This window comes from Anomalospiza imberbis, chromosome 13 (assembly GCF_031753505.1).
Source record: "Anomalospiza imberbis isolate Cuckoo-Finch-1a 21T00152 chromosome 13, ASM3175350v1, whole genome shotgun sequence".
Classification (NCBI taxonomy): domain Eukaryota; kingdom Metazoa; phylum Chordata; class Aves; order Passeriformes; family Viduidae; genus Anomalospiza; species Anomalospiza imberbis.
In genome coordinates, this window is record NC_089693.1 from 14,583,074 (window position 1) to 14,607,596 (window position 24,523).

At 37.8% G+C, this 24,523-nt stretch overlaps 1 protein-coding gene across 3 annotated transcripts in view; it reads right to left on the minus strand.

Moving 5' to 3' along the window:
- THSD4 (thrombospondin type 1 domain containing 4) overlaps window positions 1–24,523 on the minus strand; it is a 242,744-nt gene that overhangs the window by 84,372 nt on the left and 133,849 nt on the right. Inside the window, exon 1 of one of the 3 annotated variants that reach the window (XM_068204089.1) lies at window positions 7,330–7,568. The exons of the other annotated variants lie outside the window; for them this stretch is intronic. Coding sequence (XP_068060190.1) covers window positions 7,330–7,401 — 72 coding nt within the window. The 5' untranslated portion in view covers window positions 7,402–7,568. Of the gene's footprint in view, window positions 1–7,329; window positions 7,569–24,523 lie in introns of those variants that run through there. 3 annotated transcript variants of the gene reach the window in all.

Consider the following 24,523-nt stretch of genomic DNA (forward strand, 5'->3'; position numbering starts at 1 on the left):
AAGGATTTGTCTTGAAGTAAAAAATGTTTGAGGATTTATTCCCATCATCATGACATTTAGGGAAGAAATCTCATGAAATATGTAAGTAAACATTATGCTTCAGTCAAAAAGCAGTTATGGTTGGAGGATTAATTTATTGACTCCTAATTCACCTCATTCTCCTGTGACTGCCAAATAGGTAGGAGTGGAAATTTGTCAAAAACTTCTGTCTCTTGATAAAACCTTCCTCACAACCCACATGCTGGGAAAATAATACCTGTAACCCATGAAGAAACAGATCGACAGCTTCAGGCAATGACATACACAGGCAAACCTTTAATTTAATACTCTCTCATGCTTCACTTTCATGTGTCTCATTTAGCAGGGCTCTTTAAAGAGAAGCGATGTAGCTGCTGTCAGTAATATAATTGCTGTGTTGGTGCCCTTGGGTCCTTACACACCAGTGAAGGATGATTGATCCCTGCTGCTGTTGTTTTGGCTGCCATGAACAGCAAGTGAAGGATACTGAAGGATAAATGGAGAAAGCTACAGATCAAGTAAGGACAGGGATATGTGTCACATACCAGTCCCCTTCCGCCCACTGTCTTTCCACCATGCATTGAATATTTGCTTTATGTTCCTGATGGCTGCACATGTGCCCCCAACTCTGCACTCAGAGGCTCTGAGCAGCAGCTCAGTGAGCACTGCCAGGAACCCACCTACAGCAGTGCCTCCAGGAAAGCTGGTAGCGAAATTCCATTTCGACTTTTAACAGCAAAGTATTTGTTTAGTTACTCAGCAGAGTCTCTTTTGTGTGCCAGGTCTCCCTTCCAGAAAGGCCAGGAATTATAATAATCAACTTGTTTCCCTAAAATGGGTACATCATCCATGGGCAGAACCTAACAGTGCTGTAACAAAATGCAAGATAATCTCACAGGCTGGGGGGAGCGGGAAGTATTTTAAGGAGTGATATCACTTAAAGGCAACCACCAGGAGTTTACAAGAATTTCCATTCTTTTAATTAAAGATTTTATGAGTCTTGGAACACATTCCTGTGCCCTATTATACATCAGAGCACTTAAAAATTCAGAGCCTTATAAAATTGCCATAAAGAGATAGGAAAACCAAGGGAACCTTTAGAAGAAAAACCTATTTATTACAATGACTGCTATGATTTACAAAACAATTAGTGTGACTATTTTACTTACTATATCTTTATTTTCTCCTTTTCTGTTGTTTGTGACTACCTTTCAATACATTCTAATATAAACTACCTGCCTTCTGAATTCATTGCTCCATTTATATGCTCAGCATGTTTGGAACAAATATTAAAATCCTCAGAAAAGCAGCTAAACTCACTGTGCCAGAAGGAAGAGCATTTACATTACAGTGATAAAAATACATTCATTGCAATTCAATTTTAAGAGAATTATTGCTTCAAAAAGCAAAGGTGAAAAAAAAAATCAAGCAAATCAAAAGAATGGATGCTGATAATGAAATATGATTAGGAAAGTATTTTGTAAACTATTCATTTCTAGGGAAAATAGTATTTCCAGGTGTAAAATTCACGGTAAATTCATTTAAGCATATGTCTATCTAATAAGCAATCCAACAAGTTTCTGGAACTGCTTTTAAGAAAATGGTCTATGAACCATGTCTCAGAAACAAATTAGCTCATCCATCACACGTAACCATTTCTTTGGTAATGACTTAATGAATTTAGCTTCACCATGGTAGGACTGAGCATGATGCTGTAATTACTGTGGGAATTAATGTAGCCCTCAATCCATCTTTTAGATGTTTAAGGCATGGAACAAGAAGATCAGCACAGCCTGAACCAGAGCCCAGAGCCAAACGACTTTGGATCTAGAGAACTACTAGGGAAGTACCCTTATGGACTTTGGTCAGTGCACACTGCTCTGCTGGGATTGCAGTCCTGTCTTTCCACAAGAATAGGCACAGATACACCAGACAGGAAGAACTAATGCCATACAGAAATCCTGAGAATAAAATTGGAGGAACATTTATTCCCCCTAATCACATAGGGTAAAAGAACACAGTTGGAGTCATTTTGCTAGAATGAAATTAAATTTAAACTGAACATTCTACTACACCAAGTTTACACCAGAGTTTTCAAAGCAAACCAGGGTCGTACTACTAATACTGAAGTTGAGATAGACAAAAAAGCTGGGGAGAGTGAGGCAAGAATGTCAGAGGTCAAATAAAAGTGTACTGTGGTACTTACATCAATACATAGAGCATATTCTTATAATTTGGCCTACGCTGTGGATATTTTCTTGACAGGATTATTTTTCAACTATCGTATGTCACACTTTCAGATGTTTTACTGGTGATGTCAGCAGTTACTGCCATATGTAAATTACCATCTCTTTTTTCTAATCAGGTAATTTTAAAGTAAATCAAAATAACTTTCTTTTACGTATGCTAAATAAATAAATGGTTCAATCCCTCTTTAGTTACCAGTCCACAAATAGTCTCAAACATTCTCATGCTTCATAAACCGAATGGTTAAGGGTGATGTTTTATGGGAAAGTAACAGTCAAGGTGACATATCAATTTCTCAAGAGAATCAATGGAAACCCTATTAACCTTGGTTTGCAGATGGAAACACTCAGGTACAGAGATGAGGAATTCTTTTTGCCCATATGTCAGTGAGAGAAATTATGTTTTCTTATATGCTGGCCTTGTGGAAGTCAGAGATGGAAATGCTTGTTTTATTGGGCCACATCATGAGCTCCCTGCCCATGGCTGAAGGTGTGACATCAGCTAAACTCCATCCTGGAGACTGAGTAGAGACAACTTAACTAGTTCATCTCCTGGCCATACAGAGATTCTTTGAGACACTGCTCAGATATAAAACCATTCATGTGCTAGAAAGGCTGATTTTTCAAGCATATGTAAAATTCTTACTGATAATGTTTTGAGCCTCTGAATTGTATTTTACCTATGTGGTCCAGAAATTTATAAGTAACAGTTGTACTACAGCACAACCTTACAGGACTATCATAAGGATAAAAAAATTGAAGTTGCCTAAATCCACAGATACAACAGTCAGTATGGCTGGTAAGGTACAGCTGAATGCTATAAATGAAGAGCACCAACAATCATACAGCATAAGCATTGCCATGTTGGTTCTCCATGCTGCCCTTTCACAGAATTGGCCAAAATCCCATCAGCTGCTGCAGATGGACCTGCTGGGGAGCTCCCTGCCTTGTCACAAGTGCAGCAGACCTGACCACAGAACACTGAAGATTCCACTGAGTAAGGTCAGAAATTTCCTCCAGTCAGTCTCAGGAAAGAGCTCCTCCTTGACAAGAGAATAGTCAGTCAAGAGACAGTGTAAAAAAGAACATGACCTCAAGGTGTTTGGGGTCTTTTGTGATTTGTTTCTTTTTTGTATTCTTCCTTCTTGCTTGAGCAAGATCAACAAGGGAGAGTTCCATTCATATTGTACCACACAGAAATAAGTAACAACACTGAGTTGTTCACTGGGACGAGCACTGAGTTATTTCTTGCAATGGGTTGCATTTGTGCAGTGGGGATGTAGATACCTGACCCTGGTCAGTGAATGATCTTTTAAAATGCTGCTAGTTAAGTTCACTCTGCCTCTCTGGCTCCTGTGGACAAGCTACACACACTGCAGAGAGGCCAAGCAGTGTGGAGGTGGAAATGAACAGGAGCTCATGGCAATAAGCTCCCTCCACACTCCTGTCTGTTTATTCCTGCTCTTGCAACTTGGGATGCTGTGTAGAACAACTGCTCCACAAGCCACAGAGAGAACCAGCAGTGTCTGCAGCACACCAAGAATCTCACTCAGAGTTGCTCAGGCTCCCTTTACTCATTTTAGAGGGTGGAACGTGACTTTTTCACCCTCTTTATGCCCAAATTCCAAAGGGAAGCATTTCACATCTGTGAAATTTATTTATAATAAAAATATATTAAAACAACTCTCAAGGACACTGTTTAGTATCTTCTACACTTCATGTTGAACTACTTTATGAAGAAAGCTGAACAGCACCTAGTATTCAATACTCTGAAGCTAAAGAGTATCTACATATTTAAACAAAACTTGCTTCTATAAACAGCTTGGTTAAGGTGGCAAAACATGCTGTTATCTGAACAACTGCTACTCAAGAACTGAAAATAATTGGGTATCTCAAAACCTGTTCCTGTTCACTTAAACATGTTGAAAGTTCTGTGTTAAGTCATATATTATGTATTTTGATGATTAGTCAGATTATGATTATTTATCCCATTAAAATACAGATCAACACAGAAGTTATATGTGAGGCTTCCTTCCCATTGTCCACACTTTTTGTCAGCTAGACTGATTTAAAAAAAAAAAAACTAATAGAAAACAATTCAAACCAAGCTCAGAATGGTACAATTTGGTTTTGCTGAGAAGGCCAGGCTGGTGACTTTGGAACATTTGCACAGCTTCACTGACACCAGTACTGAGGCAGATAGGGCTGACAGTATTGATTTATGGTCAATTTATATGGGATTAAAGAAGCTACTAAAATGGGAAAGTTCAGTTGAATCAACTAAAATCCCAAGGCATGTGCAAATATCTGACAAGTACTCTGAGAAAACAGAGTTTAAAAGGCTACCTGCTTTTGAGTGAAGAATAATGACAGGCTTAGGAATACCTGAAAATACAGGGATGGGTTATTCCTCAGGTAAACTCCTTGCCTGCTCAAAGATTTCTCAAGCCCAATGTATCTGGTCAAACCAACAATTTTCCTGCTAAAGCTGATTGCAAACCAGCAGATTAAAGAAGTGAGAAGGAGGAAGCCTTGATTAAGCATTGTTTTGCTAGGAGTTTAGTGTGTTCATTTGCTGAGAAGCACACACACACACACACACACATAAACTCTGGGCTTGGCCATACAAATGTGGTGCAAGTTGCAAATCTACACAACCTTATTTCCTTCCTGGATGGAAAAGTGATGCAATGCAGTTTCACTGACTTCATGCCAAGTCATGCCTTAAATCAACAACAAATGAAAAGCAGAACATAACCATACACACATTAGAACAAGTGTTAGGGGTTCCTTAAGAATTATATGGCAAAAAACATACTACTTGAATTTTTTGTTATTTTCTGTTTCTTGAACAGTTAAAGTTCTGTAGCATTAAAATACAGACAAAACAAGCTGGCAAGAAAAGCAACTTCCCATTGACTTCATAATCTATCAAAAACTGACACTTTTATGAGCAGAATGTTAAAAAATACATACCTATAAATCAATTAAAATATTCAGAGAAGTATACAAAACAGTTGAAAGGAGCACAAAATGACAATTCAGCTTCCTTTAAAAAATGGCTTCTCACTTATTTTCTCTGTCTTCACTGTCAGCTACAGGAAAAATCTTTACTGAGTAATTTCCTAGAGAAATAATATTTATGTAGCCAAGATTCTGCAGCTGGAGCAGGGAAATGCACAAGATTATCGGGTGGTCTCTTACAATACAGGACAAAGAAATATTATATTAATAACAGTAGACACTGTATATTTTTATTATGAAATTTCCAAAATTAGGCATATGAACATAATAAAGGAGAAAATTTCTCACTACCTATGCTAAAATCTACAACTTAAAATTCATTGATAAATCAACAGGCCAATTTTTTATATTATGTCTGCTGTATTAGCTGAAAAACTAAGAATAACAGTCCAGTTTAAAGCACTTGGCATATGGATCACAGTGCTAAAACATTACACATTGCACTTTTACAGCAGAAATTAATTTCCAGGTAAGAACACAGCATTGCTTTTATTTTACTTGCTAACGAGGATAATTGGCAGGCAACACTGCTGCTGCTCTAGATTTGTTCTTTATATGGATCTCTGAAGACCACATGTGCATGCAGTGGTGACAGAAATATTTTCCATATGAGCCACCACAGATTTTAAGGTCCCTCAGTCTGAACAAGGTGAGTCCATCTATCATTTTCTATGCTCCATAACAATCAAGCAGGAAGTTAAAAACTTCTGTGACAACTAGAGGGCAATGATCAGCTTCCAGTTGCTCTGATCATCAAACCATTTAAATTTGTTGAGACACTGCTGAAAACCTTTCCCTGCTTTAACTGGATCAAAGGCAGCATAAGATTTCATTAAGAGACATTTTCTTGAAACAAAGCTGTTACAGATTCTCTTATTAAAACACCCTGAAAGCGAAAGAAAGTTTATTTCTAGACACGTCAGCTACAGAAAGCGTCAACCACGCAGTGTTGGACAAGGTGTTTTTTCCTGTTCACTTCCACCTTTACCAGGGAAAGTAATTGATCTGGACTTCATTAGGCAACTATTAAGTTATGACAGCACTAATAAAGCTTTAAAGCAGAATCACTGTTTTCAGAAGACTTACTTAAGGAAGGCATATTTATGGAAGAAAATTATCCAATGATTCATTTAAAATGCACAGCTACACATCCCACTTCAGGTAGAGCAAGGGAGAATGAGTATCAAATGTGTTTTCTGCAAGTAATTTCATTAGATGGAATATTTTATATCTAATAGTACCACGCCTGCTAAGTTATTTCCTAAATGGCAAAAGAGTAGCAGAAAATTTCTGCTTTGGTATGAAATAAGTACTTGATGACAAACTGCTCTGATGAGGACAAAAATCTGGAAAATGGCTCTTCATAAATCAAGCAGCAACTTTTCAAAGCATATAAAGAGCTGTTCTATACCACTGCTGAAGATTTAGGAATTAGGAATACTAGGAACGCATAAAGTCCCTCTTTAATTATATGATATACAGTTTTTAAAAAATCAAGTTCTTTCTGCCCTGCCCCAGACTAAACATTACATGTATATGCACAAAAAGAATGTTATTAAAGTAATGAAGCCTGGAGTTTTTACATGCTCACAATCCCCAGAATGTATCCTGTGCAAAAACTTTTCTCTAGCGCACATTTTTGCAGAAAATATGAACAAAACAATACCATCTACTGCTGCAGAGGATCATATTTCTCTGTATGTTAGTAAAGAAAAATTCACAAATTAGTCATCTCTCATAGAAAGCGTATTGTATATCAAATCCAGAGAAGTGAAGTTTCAAACTATTCTCCTTTAGTACCTTTTGGCTTTTGCAAAGAAAAAAAAAACCAAACAGACCCAAAGCAAAAAAGCAAACAAAGATCCCCCGAACAAAAAAAAAAAAAAAACCCAAACCAAACCAAAAGCTTTTTACACAACACAAACAACACAATTCTAAAATGTCTAACAGCATAAAAATCATTCACAGTCCATCTTAACAGATACGAAGAAAACGCAACTGTGACAAGACGATTTTTGACAAGACATTGTACTTTGCTTACCTCACCCCCAGGTCTTGCTAACATTGCTGTTTGAAAGCAGAGCAACGTTAGTATCAGGTAGCTGACAAACATTATTACCCAAAGTTAGAGCTACCCTGGAGGAGCAAACCCTCTGCCAAGTACTAACAGCTAGCAGATGCACTTGTGTCTCAGGATCACTGCCCTGACTCTTGTAGGTACGAGTCCGTCTCCCTCTCCCCCTTTCTCTCGCACTCACGGTCCGACCAGGAGCTTTGCTCTCAGCCACTGCTCTGAAGACAACTGGTAAGTTGATCTCTTCATGTAATGACTTCTCCCTGCTGGGGGAGGGGGCTCGGCCAGCCCTGAGCTGGGGGGCTGCAGTCAGTATGAAGCGAAGAAGGGGAGGGACAGAAATGGCCACTGCCAAGTTATGCATCTGCTGTGATTCATGGAACAAGCTAAACGGTAACCTTTAATGCACGAGGAGCTTTGGCAAAGCGTTATTGACTTAGGCAGGCATGATTGGAGAAACAGGCTAAAGCTGCTGCAAGAGATGCCTGTTGATGGTTAGACGGTATGTGCTACTTAAAGGTACAGCACCTCCTTTTATTAACAAGTTTAGCATAAATAAATCACAAATTAAAATCTAACCAAGAAGCAACCTATGGTTTTACAGTCAGCCCTACACCAGCACAGTCCTGCAACCTGAACGGCCTGATCCTGCTTTATCTGTCAGAACCTGCTGCCTCTCATCCCTGGCCCCAGGGCAACAGCCCAGGGGAACCCAGGTGCCCGTTCACTCTCTAGAATGTCACAACTGCTTCCTGAAATGGACCTCCTTCCTTTAGAATAATTCTGGAGGAGAATATGGATGTAATCTCTCTTTCATTTGTATATTATAGCTGAAGAAAATAAATTTTGATTTATAATGATCCAACCCATCAAATAACCTGCTTTGACTAAGCAAGCAGAAGTGCAAGCCTTTCTAAAAGTTCCAGCTCCTGAAGTCAAAAAACCACACTATATTCTCATCTTTCATGTAAATACACAGTTCTTCTCCATATGGTTCCAGGGGATATCTCAAAAATATGACCCAAGAATAACCTGGTCTCATATGTCAGACAGTAAACCACATGAACTCACAATACAGGTACTTGAAAATATCTCAAAATTTAAGGAGGCAGGAAGTAAAAATGTTGGTGAAATTGAGAAGAACACCGTTACTAAGTATTATATTTCTTTTTGTAATTTGGTGAGCTTTGTATACACAGCTGAGTATGTCAGACTCCTCAGGCTATTTTTAAACTAGCTTTACCAATCTATCTTTTCCTCTCCTATGAGAGGTGAAAGATAAAATAGTCTTCCTCAGAAGTGCAATTAAATACAGTCAAACTCCCAAAGCAGTACAGAAAATCAGCATTCGCACTGCTGCTGAAAGTCCGAATTCTGTTCTATTTGCATTTGGATATCTGGTTCTCAAGCAAGGCAAAATCTGACCTCTATTAATTAGACATGATTGTCACTGTACATCTTCCCTCTCAGTTCTTTCCTTTTGCAGACTCCCACTATTGCCTATAAATATCCCACCTTCTCCTGCCTAACCTGTCTCGCAATGCTGTGTTTGTTCAGCACCTCCAGAAAACCCTGCCATTTTTGCCTCTCAAATCAGCAGACCACCTTTCACAGGTCAACCTCTTCTTCCCCTTTTGATACACAGCCTTGCAGTGCTGTGGCCATGGCAGCACCACTGCAGTACCTGCGAGCACCATGCTCAGCGAGGGCACGCCAGGGAGGAGGCCCTGCAATGCAGGCTGGCCAGGTCTGGGGGTCTCAATGGCAAGAGAATCCTCTTCAGGTGACTACCCTTGAGGGAGGAGTACAAGCTTCAGAACATTTAAGAGCCAGAATGAGAGTTTCAGTACAGACATCAAGAGTGGCTCTCCCAAGTGATTTGAATGACCACAGGTGGTCAGCTGGGGACTCTTAAGAATGGTGACTGACAGCCCAAATCTGCAGCTTCTGAAAACTTGACACTGTAACCTTAATGGTACTTTGTGACAAAAATCATTGAGAGCTCTCCATTACTACATTGTTCTCACAAATACAAGACCTCCCTTCAAGACCTACAGAGAAGAAGTATTTTCTCCCCTTTTAAGGCAAGCAGAAGATTTGCACATTATACTGTGGTGCTGACAGCTAAATGCAGAGCTGCCATTACAGGTACTTTGTAGCTGGTTGCCTATGGCAAAGTCTTCAGACTGAAAACATAAAGCCAAATAAACTTAAGGAAATTTTCCATCAAAACCCTGTCAGAAAGCCAATCTGTCCTTCCATATTTTTCTGAAATATCTAGATGTACTACAAAAGGAAAAAGGATATTGAGCAAACTGCCAACTAAACTGGAGTTCAAAACACTTCCAACAGAAGAGCTGCAACTATGATACTCTGAAAATAGATTCAGTGCTTGAAAAAGTTTTAAAGAACACACCATTCCAGATTGCAGTGTGTAACAGAAGCTCCAATGATGAAAGGTCCTCCATGCAGATTGACCACTGCTTCCATAAAATTAAACTCTGTCTTGTTTTGCTGTTCTTTATAAAGTGAACTAGTTTTTCTGAATAAATACATAGCACTGGCACAATATTGCCCATCTTCTCTTCTTTATTGGCAGGCAGAAAAGCAAAGTTAAGGAAATGAAGAGTACCTGTGATTTTAGTCTCCTTTCTGTTGATCATCCCCCAAAGCAGTATATTTTCTGCAAATATGAATAATCTTACTGAAGTTTAACTGAACTGAAATCTAACTGAAGTCTAACTTAGGATGAGTTTCTGAGCACAGAAAAGTGTACTACATTCCCATTTAATAAGTCATACAACTAATTCTTTCCATATGCATTTAATTTTTCCTCTATGAAAAATACAGACAGAATTCTCTGAATTTCAGAAGCTGGTGCTCTGTTCTCCATGTTAAGACAAGAGATCTGCTCATACATGCTCCTGTGCCTTCAAGCTTTATCCCACTGAACTGGATGAAATTGTGCTGGTTCACAGGCCTAAGTGCAGCCTTCCTTTGCAGCACAGAGCAAATTGAAACTTTACCCTATGCTCTACTTGCACTGCTGCAGCCATGATCAGAACTTCTCTGCAAACCTCAACAATCACTACACTGGAGATTACAAAAGTACTGGAGCAATAGAAAAAATCAGCTTATGACTGATGAGCTATTTCAGATATGAAGTTGTGCAGTAGCAGATAGAGAAACCAAAATACCTTGCAACAGTAAAATAGAAGAAACAAGATGTCAGTAATTTCAACATAAAAACACCTTTGCTTTTACTTAGAAACGTAGCAAAATAATAGCATATCTATTTTAGGTATATAATTGAGATAGAAAGTCCAAAATTATAGTTTAAAAAAAGAAAAACCAAAACCTGAAAAAGCCATCACAATGTTTTGGGAAAAAGTTCCTATCTCTTTTTCTCAGAAATAAAAATACACAAAAGAAAAAAAGTACCTTTGGATAGTAAAGTGTTTATTAAGAAAGTACTGACATTCATCTCTGAAAAAATTCGCTGTCAGTCTCAAAGGGTTTGGAAATACCAATTAGTTTATGAAGTTTGCTTACTACCTTCCTCCTGAGGCAACGGCACCTGAATTTCAAAGAGGACAAGTTTGTTAAACTTATCAGAAGTATTACTGCTACTGCTTTCTGCTAAAGGTATATTAGCTTAGAAAGTTGACCAAATTCCTAATATAAAAGTAATAATAGACAAAACACAAGTCAAAACAAGCTTTTAAAGACTTCCTTTCTACTTCCTATAGCCTTTAAAGACTTCCTCTCTACTTCCTATAGCCTCAATGTTTGTAGAGTTTAACTGTCAAATTCTTAAAGCAAGATAACATGAAGGATGACTACATATTTCAGGCTGAGTTACTTCAGACCAACACAATGACAATTTCTGTGCATTTTGCATACAAGTGAAAATAATTACTCTAATTCATGTTTTGTCACTACAGGTGCAACATCAATGCCACTGAATCAATGCCAGCTCAGTTGACACACCTAAACCAAAGAACTATTTAAAAGTAAGATGAAGGCCAAAACAAACTTGCTGCTACAGCATAACCAACAAGTCCTTTAACTGTTTCTTAAAAGAAGTATTTAAAATAGCATTCATTTGCTTTGGACAGACACCATCTTCCAGGAATCACTAACAGGAAAAGCAGTAGACACTGCACATTCTACTGCTATTTAAGAAAAGGTGTTAGGTTTTTATTTCAGTGTTACATGTAAAAATTTAACAGAGGAGTAAAAAGGCTGAATGTACAAGAAATTCAGTACAAATTACATGATCATGTGGAAAATCTAGTATGCTTTGGTTTTATTTTAATTGGTCATTTTTTCCAGTTGGTGATCTACAGGTTACTTTAAAAAAAGAAGGAAGGGAGAAAATTTTTATGTTGATGAAGTCATGTGTAAAGATGGCTGCCATATTTATAGCTGTCAGATAGGCATTTCCAATCATTACCTCATCTCATTTTTTCCAGGAAGCATTCCTTTCTGAATTAATTATTCAGATGTATTAAGGCTAAAATAAATTACCACTGTGCTTTAGCCTGAACTACTGAAAGACGCTGGCCATAACATTTTACTCAAAATTCCTTCTATGAGGTTATTTTCTTTTTTGTTTTAAAAATAATGTTTGTGTTAAATTAAACACTTGAAATAAAGAAGTCTCTTGCCACATTATGTGTGCCTGAGCAGACAGGTAATTTAGACTGCAGAAAGAATGCATTTTCCTTGAAAAAAACCTAGTGTACTTGAGAAGGATGGAGACAGAAAAATGCCCTTCCCTACCCTACCTTCTTGGATTCAGGAAATACTGCAGCTGAAGCACTGAGGGATTTCTTTATCCCTGTGAAGGCGTATGCATCCATTCCCCTGGTTTCTGCATTTCAGTGGCAGACAGGGTGATGAAAGAGGGCAAGAGATTCTCTCCTATCCTCTGCCTTCTACAGCAAAAGCAGTTCTTGCTATTGCAGTCCTTTTTGTAGAGCCATGATCATACTGAATCTAGATTTCAGCAGATGAAATCACAATAGGTACAAGAAGGACCAAGGAGTATCTAGACTTTTATAGGTGCCATTGAACAAAACCAAACCCACACAGCTTGGGGAGGAAGACAAAGAGTGAGCTATGATTGCAGCCTGAGGGTTAAGTACATGGAGCCCTGTGCAGGGAAGCCCAGACGTGCAGCACCTTGGAGGAATCAAGTCCCAGAGCCTCACACATATTCCACTGCACCTCAGCATTCTTTCTTGGTTGAAGTTTTAACTTCATTTAGTATATGAAATACTAACACTTTACCAAGTAACTCACAGCTTTTATTTGTACCTTTTTGCTCAATTGTTTTGTTAGGAAAGCAGCTGACTTCACATAATTTCTTGTACAAAGTATTCAAGGGGATAGCTATGTCTCTAAAACTGAAATATTGTTTGGCTACCAGAATACTCCACTGCATGGAGCAGCATATCTCCTGCTGCTACTTCACATAATGAAGCAAGAGATTTACTTCTCAATCTGTATGTCTAATAATTTTTTGATTCCACTGTACATTTATGGAAAAAACAAAGGGTTGCTGTGCAAAAATGCTCTTTAAACAGTTTGTAATCAATTATTCCATACAGTCACTTTGTGTTCTGACTAATACTTTTGTTGAGCAACTACTTTCCAACATAATTTTCAACTTCTGTTCTGCTTCCCTTCCTAAACTGCACAATCCTCATTTTTCCACTTGTTTGTCATCTAAAGTCACTCCAAGTTTCATTTCTCTGTTTATCATCTTTTTCTTTCTCTTTTGTGAGGAAATAGAGATCAGTTGAGAAAGTACACACCATTAAAAAGGTATTACGACATCCTGAGAGAACAGCATTACAAAGCAAGTTTCAGACATTGGTCTGTACTTAGGTCAACCCAGCGTAGGCTACAGCAGTGGAAGTTGTCAGTTCCTTCCATAATAACAAGTTACCTTCCTGACCATCCCATTTTCTCCTCTTATTGACATGGTACTGGCACTGCACGGTGCTTTTAAACTACACTCAAACCCTTAAAAGGAAATCTGAGCATTTCCTCCCTCTTCTCCCTGCTCTTGACTTCCTAAAGCTAAAACTTTTGATTACAAAGCCAGATTTTACTAAGAAAGTCCAACTTCAAAAAGCTGAATATTAACCTCAAACTGATTTATCATCTTGAAGCTTTTCTTTGCTACTGAATCTATTATCCCTCTCCCCTTTCTGGCCTTACGATGTGCTAGAGGGAGGAAAGGACTTTTGGTTATCACCTGCCCAGGGCTGGGCTGCAATGTGTATTTTTCATGGCCATATTCCAATTTTCTGTATTTTGATGATAGAATTCTGGTTTATATCCCAAGTTCTCAGAGTACCTCTTTGCCTCCCCAGACAGTAGTTGCATAGTGCAAGGAGAATAAGACGACATTTATGAGGCATTCCTTCCTTTGACCAACACTACGTTTTGACTACAGAGCAAGTGGACATGATTCTTTGAACTTTGAATTTTTATGACTACCATTCATCTTGTGACAAAAATTTTTTATTTCTGAATTTGTTTATCAATGTCTTTGTTTTCCTAATAAGGCATTAAGATTTTTAGCACCATATTCTGTTTCTCCTCACACTTAAACTTTGATATTATTTTCTTAAGTATTTTCATAACATATTATTCAACATTATTCATGCTGTCTTCTTCCTCATCCTATACACAAAAGAGTGGTGAAGCCAAAAGGAAAAGAGTTCTTTGATGGATCCTATTTAATCTCCTTTTCTGTCTGCATGAAAAAAGAGACACATATTTCTAGAAAACTACCTCTTATCACCCAAGTTTCACATAAGGCATTTGGATCTGTTTCCTGTTGAAGTGTGGCAAATGAGCAGCCAGTAAAAGTAGGACCCAAAGGAGAAGCAGACCTTACCCTTTAAAATATTAGAACCCATTCCTTCGCAACTGCCACGAACCTGGAATAAACCTATACTGGGTACCAGTGCTATATTTGGATATTTTACCTAAAATAAGAAATGAGACTAAGTCTGTTGGTCCATTTAAAAAAAATGAATCCACATGAAAAATTCTAAATAATCTGTAACTACATAAAATTAATTATAAATAATACAAATAACACATATCTCTTTCCTGGGGAAAGTAAGCCTCCTCCTAGGTAAAACAATCTAAATATGAGTTTGAATCAGGGTATTTTCAAATCTTTCACTTCTTCAGGAGGGATAAAGGTTGATACTTCTAATTCTACATGTAGAAAGTAATTTAAAGATACAACAAGATCTGGATCAGGTAAGTATACTTGTTTTAACTATAAAATCAAATAAGCAGAAAAGTACCAAAAAAAAAGTACCAAATGGCATAACACAATATGCCACAACCAACTCCATGCATCTTCCGATGAGAACAGAATTATAAAGGAGAGTCTCTTCAGATCCAGAACAAAAAGCTTGGAACTAGATGTTAGTGGTAACAGCTGTTTTCCCAAGTGTCTGGCTGGCAAATGACAGCTACCTTAAACATGCCATCATCAAATGATGGGAACAAGCATCTCCAAGAGAAAACTAACCAGGTAGGATTGTGAATGTAACTGTAATTTTCAGTTTTGCTTGGAAACATTTCTGAAATTCTTTCAGAGGAAGAAGCCCTGGTAGAACATCTTTTCCTGCATATACATCACCTGACCAGTTATCTTCTACATTGGTAAAAATCTCAAAGCACTAATGATATTCTTTGAGACAGAAGAAAACAGAACTTTGAAGATCACTGTGAGTCCTTCCCAGGAGTGGATCAAGTGTAACACATGCTAGGCCAATATGCAGATAGGAGCTGTGTAAAAAACATTATGGTAAGATCTACTTTTGCAAGAAAAGAGCATCACCTCCTGCCAACTAAAGATGAAGAGAAAGCTCTGCAAAAGCTGGCCAGTATTTTTCATGCTTACTACTTAAAACTAGCAATAAAACACTATCAGCCACCTTCAAAAACTGTCAGGGAGCAGTGACAGCAGTGACAGGGACTCCCTAAAGGGATGGGGAGTCAGGTGTCAAGCTCCAACAAGGGCAGCAAGGCAGGTGCTTTCACTGGCCAGGACTCTGTGCCATTGCTACTCCAAGTCAGAGACGGGCAGATCCAGGGAGGGCAGATCCAGGGAGGGCAGATCCAGGGTCAAACAAGTCTGTAGTGCCAAGGCAGGCACAGGGCCAAGCCAAGCAGCCAGTCCATGGAGCAGGGTGCTGACCAGTAGGGTCTTGGCCAGGGCACACAGGACTGAGGCTGAGCCACACCGAAGCTGCCTCCAAAGCAGCTCAAACTGGGACTGGAGGCCCAGGGCTCAATTTAAATGTGGCTACTGAGGTAGCCTGTGTGAGCACCAGGCTGAGGCTGGTCAGAGCTGTTATAATCAGAGCCCTGAACATCTGTGTCCCGGCCAAAATTCACTTTTCTAACCATGTGTATAGAGGGCCAGCAGTAGCAGAAATCAACCAAGCAAAAGGAAGGTGGTAGGAGGTTGTATCTGGCAGCAGATACAATCTGGAACAACAGTCTTGAAACAGAGGTAACCTCACAAGGAGTCAGTACTGCACATATCACACAGACTAATTAGGGGACAGGACTAGAGCAGCACTCCATGGAACAGAGAAAGTCAACAACCCAGCAAGAGTCATACAGCTGGAGAACCAGAGCCAAGGACAATCCTACAGCACAGGCACCTCTGTTCTCATGTCACAGAGGAACTAAATCACACATTAAGATCCAAAGGATGAATAGAAAGAATCTTGGAAGACTTGTATCATGATCTATTGTATTTTTGATAGTTTATAGAAATACCAAGCTTCCAACCTCTTCTGATAGGAAAAAAAAAAAAAAAAAAAAAGGAAAATAGCTGTTTAGTTGCCAGAGGAAATGTATATGTTTCACTGAAAACTTGGGAGGTTTCCAAAGTAATTTCATTACACATCCCAAGTTACCTGAAGTGAGCAGAGAGAACTAATCTCATAGTACTATAGCCTACGCTTTGGGCAGCAAGCACATCTCAACTTTTCCCATCTAGTTACTAAACTCCTGAGTCAAAGATGCAGTTATTCCTTCCCAAAAATCTCTCCATATTCTGTTTGATTCCATCTTCCCAATTCACCATCTCTACCAACAGGCCTGTCTGAGCATACTGCCTGCCTCTAATGCATTGCAAATTAAAAGAATTAACAGCAGCCTAGGTCAAAATCTACCCTGTTAGTAGACTAAAGGCTCATTTTTCATCACTGGGGGTCCATGCCAGGTCAAAAACACACAGCACCAGCAGATCAGTTACACTGCTGGTGCAAATTAGGTACAAATTAGAAGCATAGCTGCAGTGCTAGAACAAGGCTTCTCTATCTCTGCAGATCTATAATGTATAAAAATGAACAAACTCTTTCTAAATAAATAGAAACTGTGCATCTTTATTGCCTTGATAAAAACAAAATTCTGGAGAATCTGATTGTTTATACAGTAGATTTTTTTGGATAGTTCATCTTAGAAATGTGCTTGCTTTCAAAGTAATCCTATTAAACACATGCTGCCCATTAGAACCAAGTGAACCTTCAGTGTACGTGGAGTCTTCCAGCTATCTGGACAATGGTCCCACATGCTTAAAAGCTTGGGAAGCACACAGCTAGAGCAGACTTCGTTCAATTTTTCTAGGTGTCTTTCAAGTACACATACCATTTCTGAAAATGACCAATTCTGCATGGCTGATTTCTGTTACACAGGAAATTGGAACCATATAGCTACAGATTATGTTAAATCTTGAGCTAAATGGCATGTGTATGAATTCTGAAAATTCACATGCAGCTCAAACTAGATAAGGAGCATCTCAAAATAATTATGCATCCTTGTGTCTCAAATATTTCATTTACTACTGGATTAGCAACTCACAAACTGATAAATACTTGAATAAACAGCTGATGAGTCTCTGAGTACCCAGAGCAGATCCAGTATAATTTAACTTGAAATTTCCCTTCCTGATTCCAACAATTGAAACAAGTTCAGTACTGCCAAATTTTCTCATGGGACAAACAGCTTGTCTAAATTCAGGCAAATTCACTTCTCTACTATATAAGGAGTAGAGTCAAGCCCAAAATGACTGCATCAAGTTTTCTGGTACTCTGAAAACTTTTCTTAAGAAGTCGCTTAGCATGCCATTTTATTTGTCAGCAGTTACATGTAACCCTTGGTATATTAAAACCAGTGTGTGTGTGTGTGTGTGTATATATATATATATATATATATTTATATATGTATGTATATATATATTAAAAAAGCCTTCAGTTTTAATTTTACAGTGTAAAATCTCTACACAATGGCACAAAATCTGGAAATAGTGTTTGCTGGTAACAAGGTCAAATAAATATAGAAATAATTCTAGTAGGAACACAAAGAAAAAAATTACTTCTTAAAAGGTCACCTAGAATAAAGGAAGTGAGGAAACATTCTGTGCATTTTGAAAGACACAAATGGTGCTGATTACTTTATCCCCATACTCAGACTGTCTACGTGGGTTAAAGCTAGCAATAATACCAGTTCTAATCTTAAAGGCCCGTGGAGAGACATAAAACCAGACTGCTTAAGAAATCTGGTTGTAAAAGCACATCTGTGCAGCCAACACCATCACATGGCTGGAAAACAATCAGAATTCCAACAAGAATCAAGTGAATAAAACCCACAGAAAATTCCTTCATTGTGGAAGGAAGATGTCCTTTGGAAGATTTCCTACACATTTCCAAATCTCTTCAATACAATAATTTCATATTTGTGTGGAGCGTATCTCAAATAATTTTCCAAGAATGTTTCAGATTTCCTCACAAAGAAGAAGATTTCCTCACAATGAGCTACTTCTCAATGAATGTATCACTTATTTTTAGGTACAGCTCCATGTGCTAGCTCATGCCCAATGCCATAGTACTCATAGTACTCAGCAGGTACTTATTTCCCTGGGGTATCAGTGTTAGAACCCTGCCAGCCCATTGGTAGCATAGCTGGTTTATATTTGATTTGCCTTTTTCATGTGTGTTTTGCAAACCATTTACCACTGCTGGTTTAGATATACTGTCAAGGGATTTGTGCAAGCATCCAAAACAATGACAAAATTAAGAATTTTGAAAAAAAAAAAATTATCTCATCTTTACTTTTTTGTCCACTTGTGGTTCTCTGGGTTTTGCCATGATGCTGGACAGCTGCATGGAGATTGAAGGCACACACGGATACATAAATTCCCCCAGTGACAAATAAGCAAACAAATCCAGCCACCATTTCCACACTGGCAGTTTTGTCTATTTAAGTTTGCATATTTGTCATTACTTGTTTTAGAAGCAAGTTTACAATTAAGTATGGTCATTTTATCCCTTTCCAAGAAAACACCAAATAAAGTGCAATGATAAGGTTTTCAGCATCTGTTCTTAACCACAAATATCCTAATAATGTTTTGAACTGCTGGGTCTATGATTTTTTTTTTCTCTCAAGCTTGCAAAGTAAGTAGCTGTTTTATAGTGCCTTAGTAATTTATATTTAATCAGAAAAGGTGGGGTTGATTGGAAACTGTTTGCTTCTCTTTCAGACCCAGTAACCATTTCATTCATTTTTCTAACATGACACACAGATTTTTCTCATTTTTACTTTTACTGAAAAGAACTGATATTCTTCTCTCTTATGAAAGATTTCATAGATAAAAATTTGCAGTACAAAATCCTGCAAAATATACTAGAGCAGAAGTCTAATTCATACAAAATATGTAATGTTTCAAATTCCTAAACACATTATGTGCAAGTGGATCAAGACAATACTTTAGTACACAGGCTAAAATATGGCGGTAAATGGCATTAAACAAATTCAATCTGCCATGGAACCCTAGTGACTACTCATCCAAAGCCAAAATAGACAAAAAATTAAATCAAGCACTACTCTTTGAATGAGAATATTAATTATTAACTATTACCACAGAATACTAGGCATCTGTCTTAAAAACAGCTTTTAAAATCTCATTCTTAGGACATGTAATATAACTTATGAAGACTTTTTTGCAGCCTAGAGACACTAAAGAAACTGTTTAGAAAGGACTGGATTTCAAGTTGGTAACCTTTCTTTCTAGGAAAAAAACTTGACTTTTTAATTTCCTCTTAAAAACTAACTGTGAAGGATTCAAAGTCAGATACTATACTTAGTTTTAGTAAATATTCTCATATCCATATCTAGAAGGACAATATATTTAAGAAAAGAGAAGTTTTTTAGATGCAAGATCACCTATTCTATGTATTATTAGGCAGAGCATAATCAGCTTCTGAGGGTATTTTAGGAGATTACCAATTAGACCCTTCAGTACGTCTGTCCTACCACCCCAACATTTTCAATCACTGCCTTTCAATCTGTGTAGGAGCCACAGACTATTCCTTTCATCGTGGAGAAAAATACAGGACACATCCACAATTCCCCATCTAGGCTTCATGCTATTCCCTGCCAAGGCGGTTTGGCAAGCAGGGGAGATATTTCAAAGGAAAACATATAGGGCCTCACTCAGCCATATTAATGCTCCTTCACATTCCTCTTGCAATATTATCCTACCCATAAGGCTTATTTAAGTACAAGAACATCTTTGGCAAGCAGGGCTTTCAAAACAGAGACCCGCGTGGAGAATCCAACAGCAGTACTTAGTTTTCACCTTCACACAATAGCCATATTACAAAAACAACTTGTACTTACACGGGAACACAAAGTGATGGATAGGTTTAGATTTGAAATCAAATATAGCTTTTCCAGCAAATTTTAAAATTGAGAAAGACTGCTGCTATCACCTGGTCATTTTGTATAAAAATTAGAAGGGGAACAAAAATCCCTACAGAAATATACAAGCCAATATTCTACAGCAGCACCATAAAGGGTAACTTGTAGACTAAAAAACCTATTTTTTTAATTGGATACAATAGTGGGAAGCAAGGACTGTCCATTATATGGCTGAAAAAAAAACAACACACAGACACCCCTACCTTAACAAATGTCTTCTCTAAGCAACTTCATGTTATGAGTATTCTAACACAATGTTTCAATTGGAAGAATATATAGGGTTTTAATCCAAAAGACATCCCCATTATGCTTAATTTGACATTCCTCTTCCAAACTGAAAACAAACAGGACAGTTTGATCAGTTACATTATGGTGCATCTTACACTTGAAGGGACAAAGAAAAATGTCAAAAGTGTGATTCTGAAAAAGAGCTGAAAGCAAAATCTCTCTTTGCATTTAAGCATCTAAGAATTTTTAGTCAAACTCATCAATGAAATTCCTAAAGCAGAAGGAGAAAAGACAGCTAACAGTTGCTCTGCAATAAGGACTGTTACTAGTGTATCAGATGTGGTCAGCTGACCACAGAGAAGTTTGGAAGTTTTTAAGGTAGTTCTGTTTTTACTTGGGCTACAGTAAGACTATGGAGAACATTTTTGTAAGAGTCAAACCTTTGAAAGTATTGAATGCTGCACCCATCTCGGTCATACATTGTACAGTATGTGCATAACTGACAGATTTGCAACAAGTTTCTGAGCTGGAAATTCTTTTTGAATTACTTACAAATTCAGAAAAGTGGATTGGGATTATGCTTAAGAAATTCAAACTCTTAATTTTATATGAAATTAAGTTCTAATGAATTTGCTCTAGAAGAGACTTTTTATGCAACTCATGACAATTCTGCATCTCATTCTGCATTCTGCCATAAATTCAATCAGGCTATAGCACACCTCAGTTTACCACCACTATTACTACTCACATCAATCACACAATGCTTACTCTGAACATACACTTGCTTAGTCTGTGGGGACACTGGAATACAGGAATTCCCAGGGATATATTGAGCATGTGAACCCACCTATTGCACACAATTAAATCCAGCAGCAGCAGTATAAATACACTGCTTCTGAAATAGACTGATTTTACTTTTTCCAATCTTCTGTAACACACTTTTGCAGACAAAATCTTAAGATTCTTAAATTAGCTCCCTATCATTTCATATAACAGGCTATGAAATCTTAAAAATGCACCTGGTTCTGTCTGCATTTGGAAAAGAAACCACAACAAAATCAAAATCTTTTAAATTGTATTACAATACATATCTGTAGATAATTTTTCCTTTACAACTAAAATTCCATTCAAGTTTGAGTTTAAACAGATATTCAGAAATATTTTTGAGTATATAAAAATTATACACTTCTATCTGTGATGAATTCTGCTTTCTTTTAATAATTGATATCAAAGTCCTCTGTCCACCTTACACACTCATCTGCTCTTTCAACCTACAGTGTTTCATAGGCCCACGCTACACACAAAGCTCTTCTTTATCTGATTAAAACGTGCTCATTTCACCCATCAAAATGCTGAAGAAAAAATGAAATCATGATGATAAAAAGCTTATTTAAAGTTCAAAAGGAAAGCGTACTCAGGGATGCCCCATTTAACATGTAAGCAGTAACAGATACAGCTAACAAAGCATCACAGGAATTGTATTCTGTCAGCAGAGGGGCCTAATTGTGACCATCACCTGTACAGAGATTCGGACTGGCTTTCGTTTGGTTGGTGCTATTTCCAATTCTGACTTTTTTTTTTCTTAGAGAACTGCAAATGTCCAGCACATCTAGGGTCTGTATCTTGTTCAACTCCAGCCTGCTGACACACTGACGAACAGCATCTGCCAATTCAAAGCAGCTCTGACCAGACTGACTTGATGCAATCTGGCAACCTTAATCATCTTAAGCTGTCCTCTGGAATACTTGTTCTGCATCTCAAAGTGCCTTTTCCACACAAGTAAAAATGGTTGGTGTAACTTTGTAGAAATTTACTGTTTTGTAGCACTGGGCATAATGTACTACATCTGGATAGCCTGGACAAATACACAAAACCCCCTCTTATTCTCCCAGGTTAACACTTCCAGGAAGAAAGGAGGGCATGATTTAGAGGAAGAGCTGAGGCCTGAACATATGGCTGCTGTAACCTATGCAACATAAGCTGAGAGAAGGAGAGGGTAGCTCATCCAAGTTCTATTCAGGAATACATCTAAGACACACCCATAGACACTGTATATACAACCAAAGTATCACACATGTAACAGGCTTGAAGAAAAAAGCAGAAATAGAAGGCCTTTTGATAATTTTCCAGCTAGCAGCAAGTGTGACGTCTCCCTTTGGAAAGGGAGTTGGAGGCCAGTGGCAATAGGAGAACAAATTAGCTGTATTGGCCTCGAAAGTTTATGATTAGCCTGGGAGGTCTGAAGCCTGCTGATCACTACAAAAATAACATTTCACTTTGATGCATGTCTATCAACTCTCACTATATTAAAATGTTTTCATTTCTAAATGTGGGTTTCAGCTGCTGTGTCTGGCCACCATGTGACATGAAAGTGAGGATCTTTATGTAACACTTTTTTTCTAATCAGTATTTCATACAAGAGAAGTTAGTGAACACTCAATATTCTGCGTGCTTGTGTGTCTGCAGTGATTTAAGAGTTCAAACCAAGACAAAATACTCATTTCTGAAAACACATACTGGAATAAAACGCACAGGTTCACCATTAGAACTAAAATATCTTATGGAAAATTGAGTGGACAATTCTGGTATTTTAAAAATTAAGCCAGAGAACTGCATAAATCAAGATCAAAACTCCACAGTAAAAGCATATGAACTACCAGGACATTGACCATATATCCTTTAACAAACATTAGAAAGAATTTATTTGTGTGTTGGCTGAAGTACAGCACCTTAAGCACTTGTGCAATAAAAACGTCGGACATGACAATCAGACAGTATGAAACTATTCCTCACAGGGGCTTTAATACTTGTTATGAACTGCTGTATTAGAGAAGTTCAATCTTTCTTTGCAGCTACCCTTAGTATTTTTTCAGCCAGAGGCAAATAACTCTTTACAAATGTGTCTCTTCCACCTCTGACTTGAGGATTTGGGATTGGTTTCCCTAAATGAGGCTTGTCTTAAATTAGCTTTACAATAAGAAAGAACTTCTGTTGTACAGAGAAGCAATTCTGTTAAGCTTCATGTTCTGCTGCTACACAGCATGTAAAGCTCCCTCTGTCCTCTCTTCATTGTGCCATATCAGAAGGGCTGATGGGGATCTTGTGTTTATGGAGATGGTCAGGGACTCTGAAAAGCTAGATTCTTACACCTAAGCACAAGGGAAATGAGCTGTCTGTGTTCCTGGATGGACAGCCATACACAAATGTGATTCAAAATCAAGTTTAGATTTTAAGACCAGCACCGAATGAAGACCAAATTTCACAATTTTGGAGATATTAGTGAATTTAGAGAATTAGAGAACTTTAGAGAAATCTAGCATAGATAGAAAACTACTAGGCTGTGATAGTTTGATTTGAAGATGCAGTTCCAATCATCACTTCCAAAGTTACAGTGAGTTTACATTTAACATTCCTTCTGGTCAATCCCTAAATGAAGAGAGAAATGAGAGGCACAAGTTCTTAAAGTGCCCAGATCGCCCCCACACAATGACAGCTTCCCTCTTTCACAGTCTTTGTGCAGTTGTTGCCAAGGAAGTAACAGAAAAGCCTCCACAGGTCTTTACTACTCACGTGTCTGTTTTCTTATTAGAGAGCCATGCAAATGTCTTCGTGACTTTTGTACAATATTCTTTTAGCTCATGGAGGCTGCTTATTTCTGCAAGAGTTTCTTCTAGCCCAATAGTTATTTGCAGGTAATTGCAATAATAACAGTTCTGCAAAGATTTTCAGAACAATATGAAAAAAATAAATACTACTTCTCTAGAAAATTATTAGCAACTTCTTTACCAAAACAGTTTTGGTGATCCCCAGTTCTCTTCTTATGCAGGTACGTTTTGAATCCTACACAGAAGTTAATACAGATTCCAAATATTTGATGCTTACAGTTTATATGTGCAGGATAATCTATATTGTTGAGAGCATGTAATATACAAACCAAGAAAACTGAAGAGATTGATTTAAAATTCACATTACACAGCTTGAGATATGCTTCTGCATGAACTCTGTCAAGGACAGCTACTATGATTCTGTGATCAAACAGCTGGTGACACTAGGGAAATTTAGTATACATATGCAAGTAAGCTGGAAATTATTTTAGACTGCTGTCACTATACAAACAAAC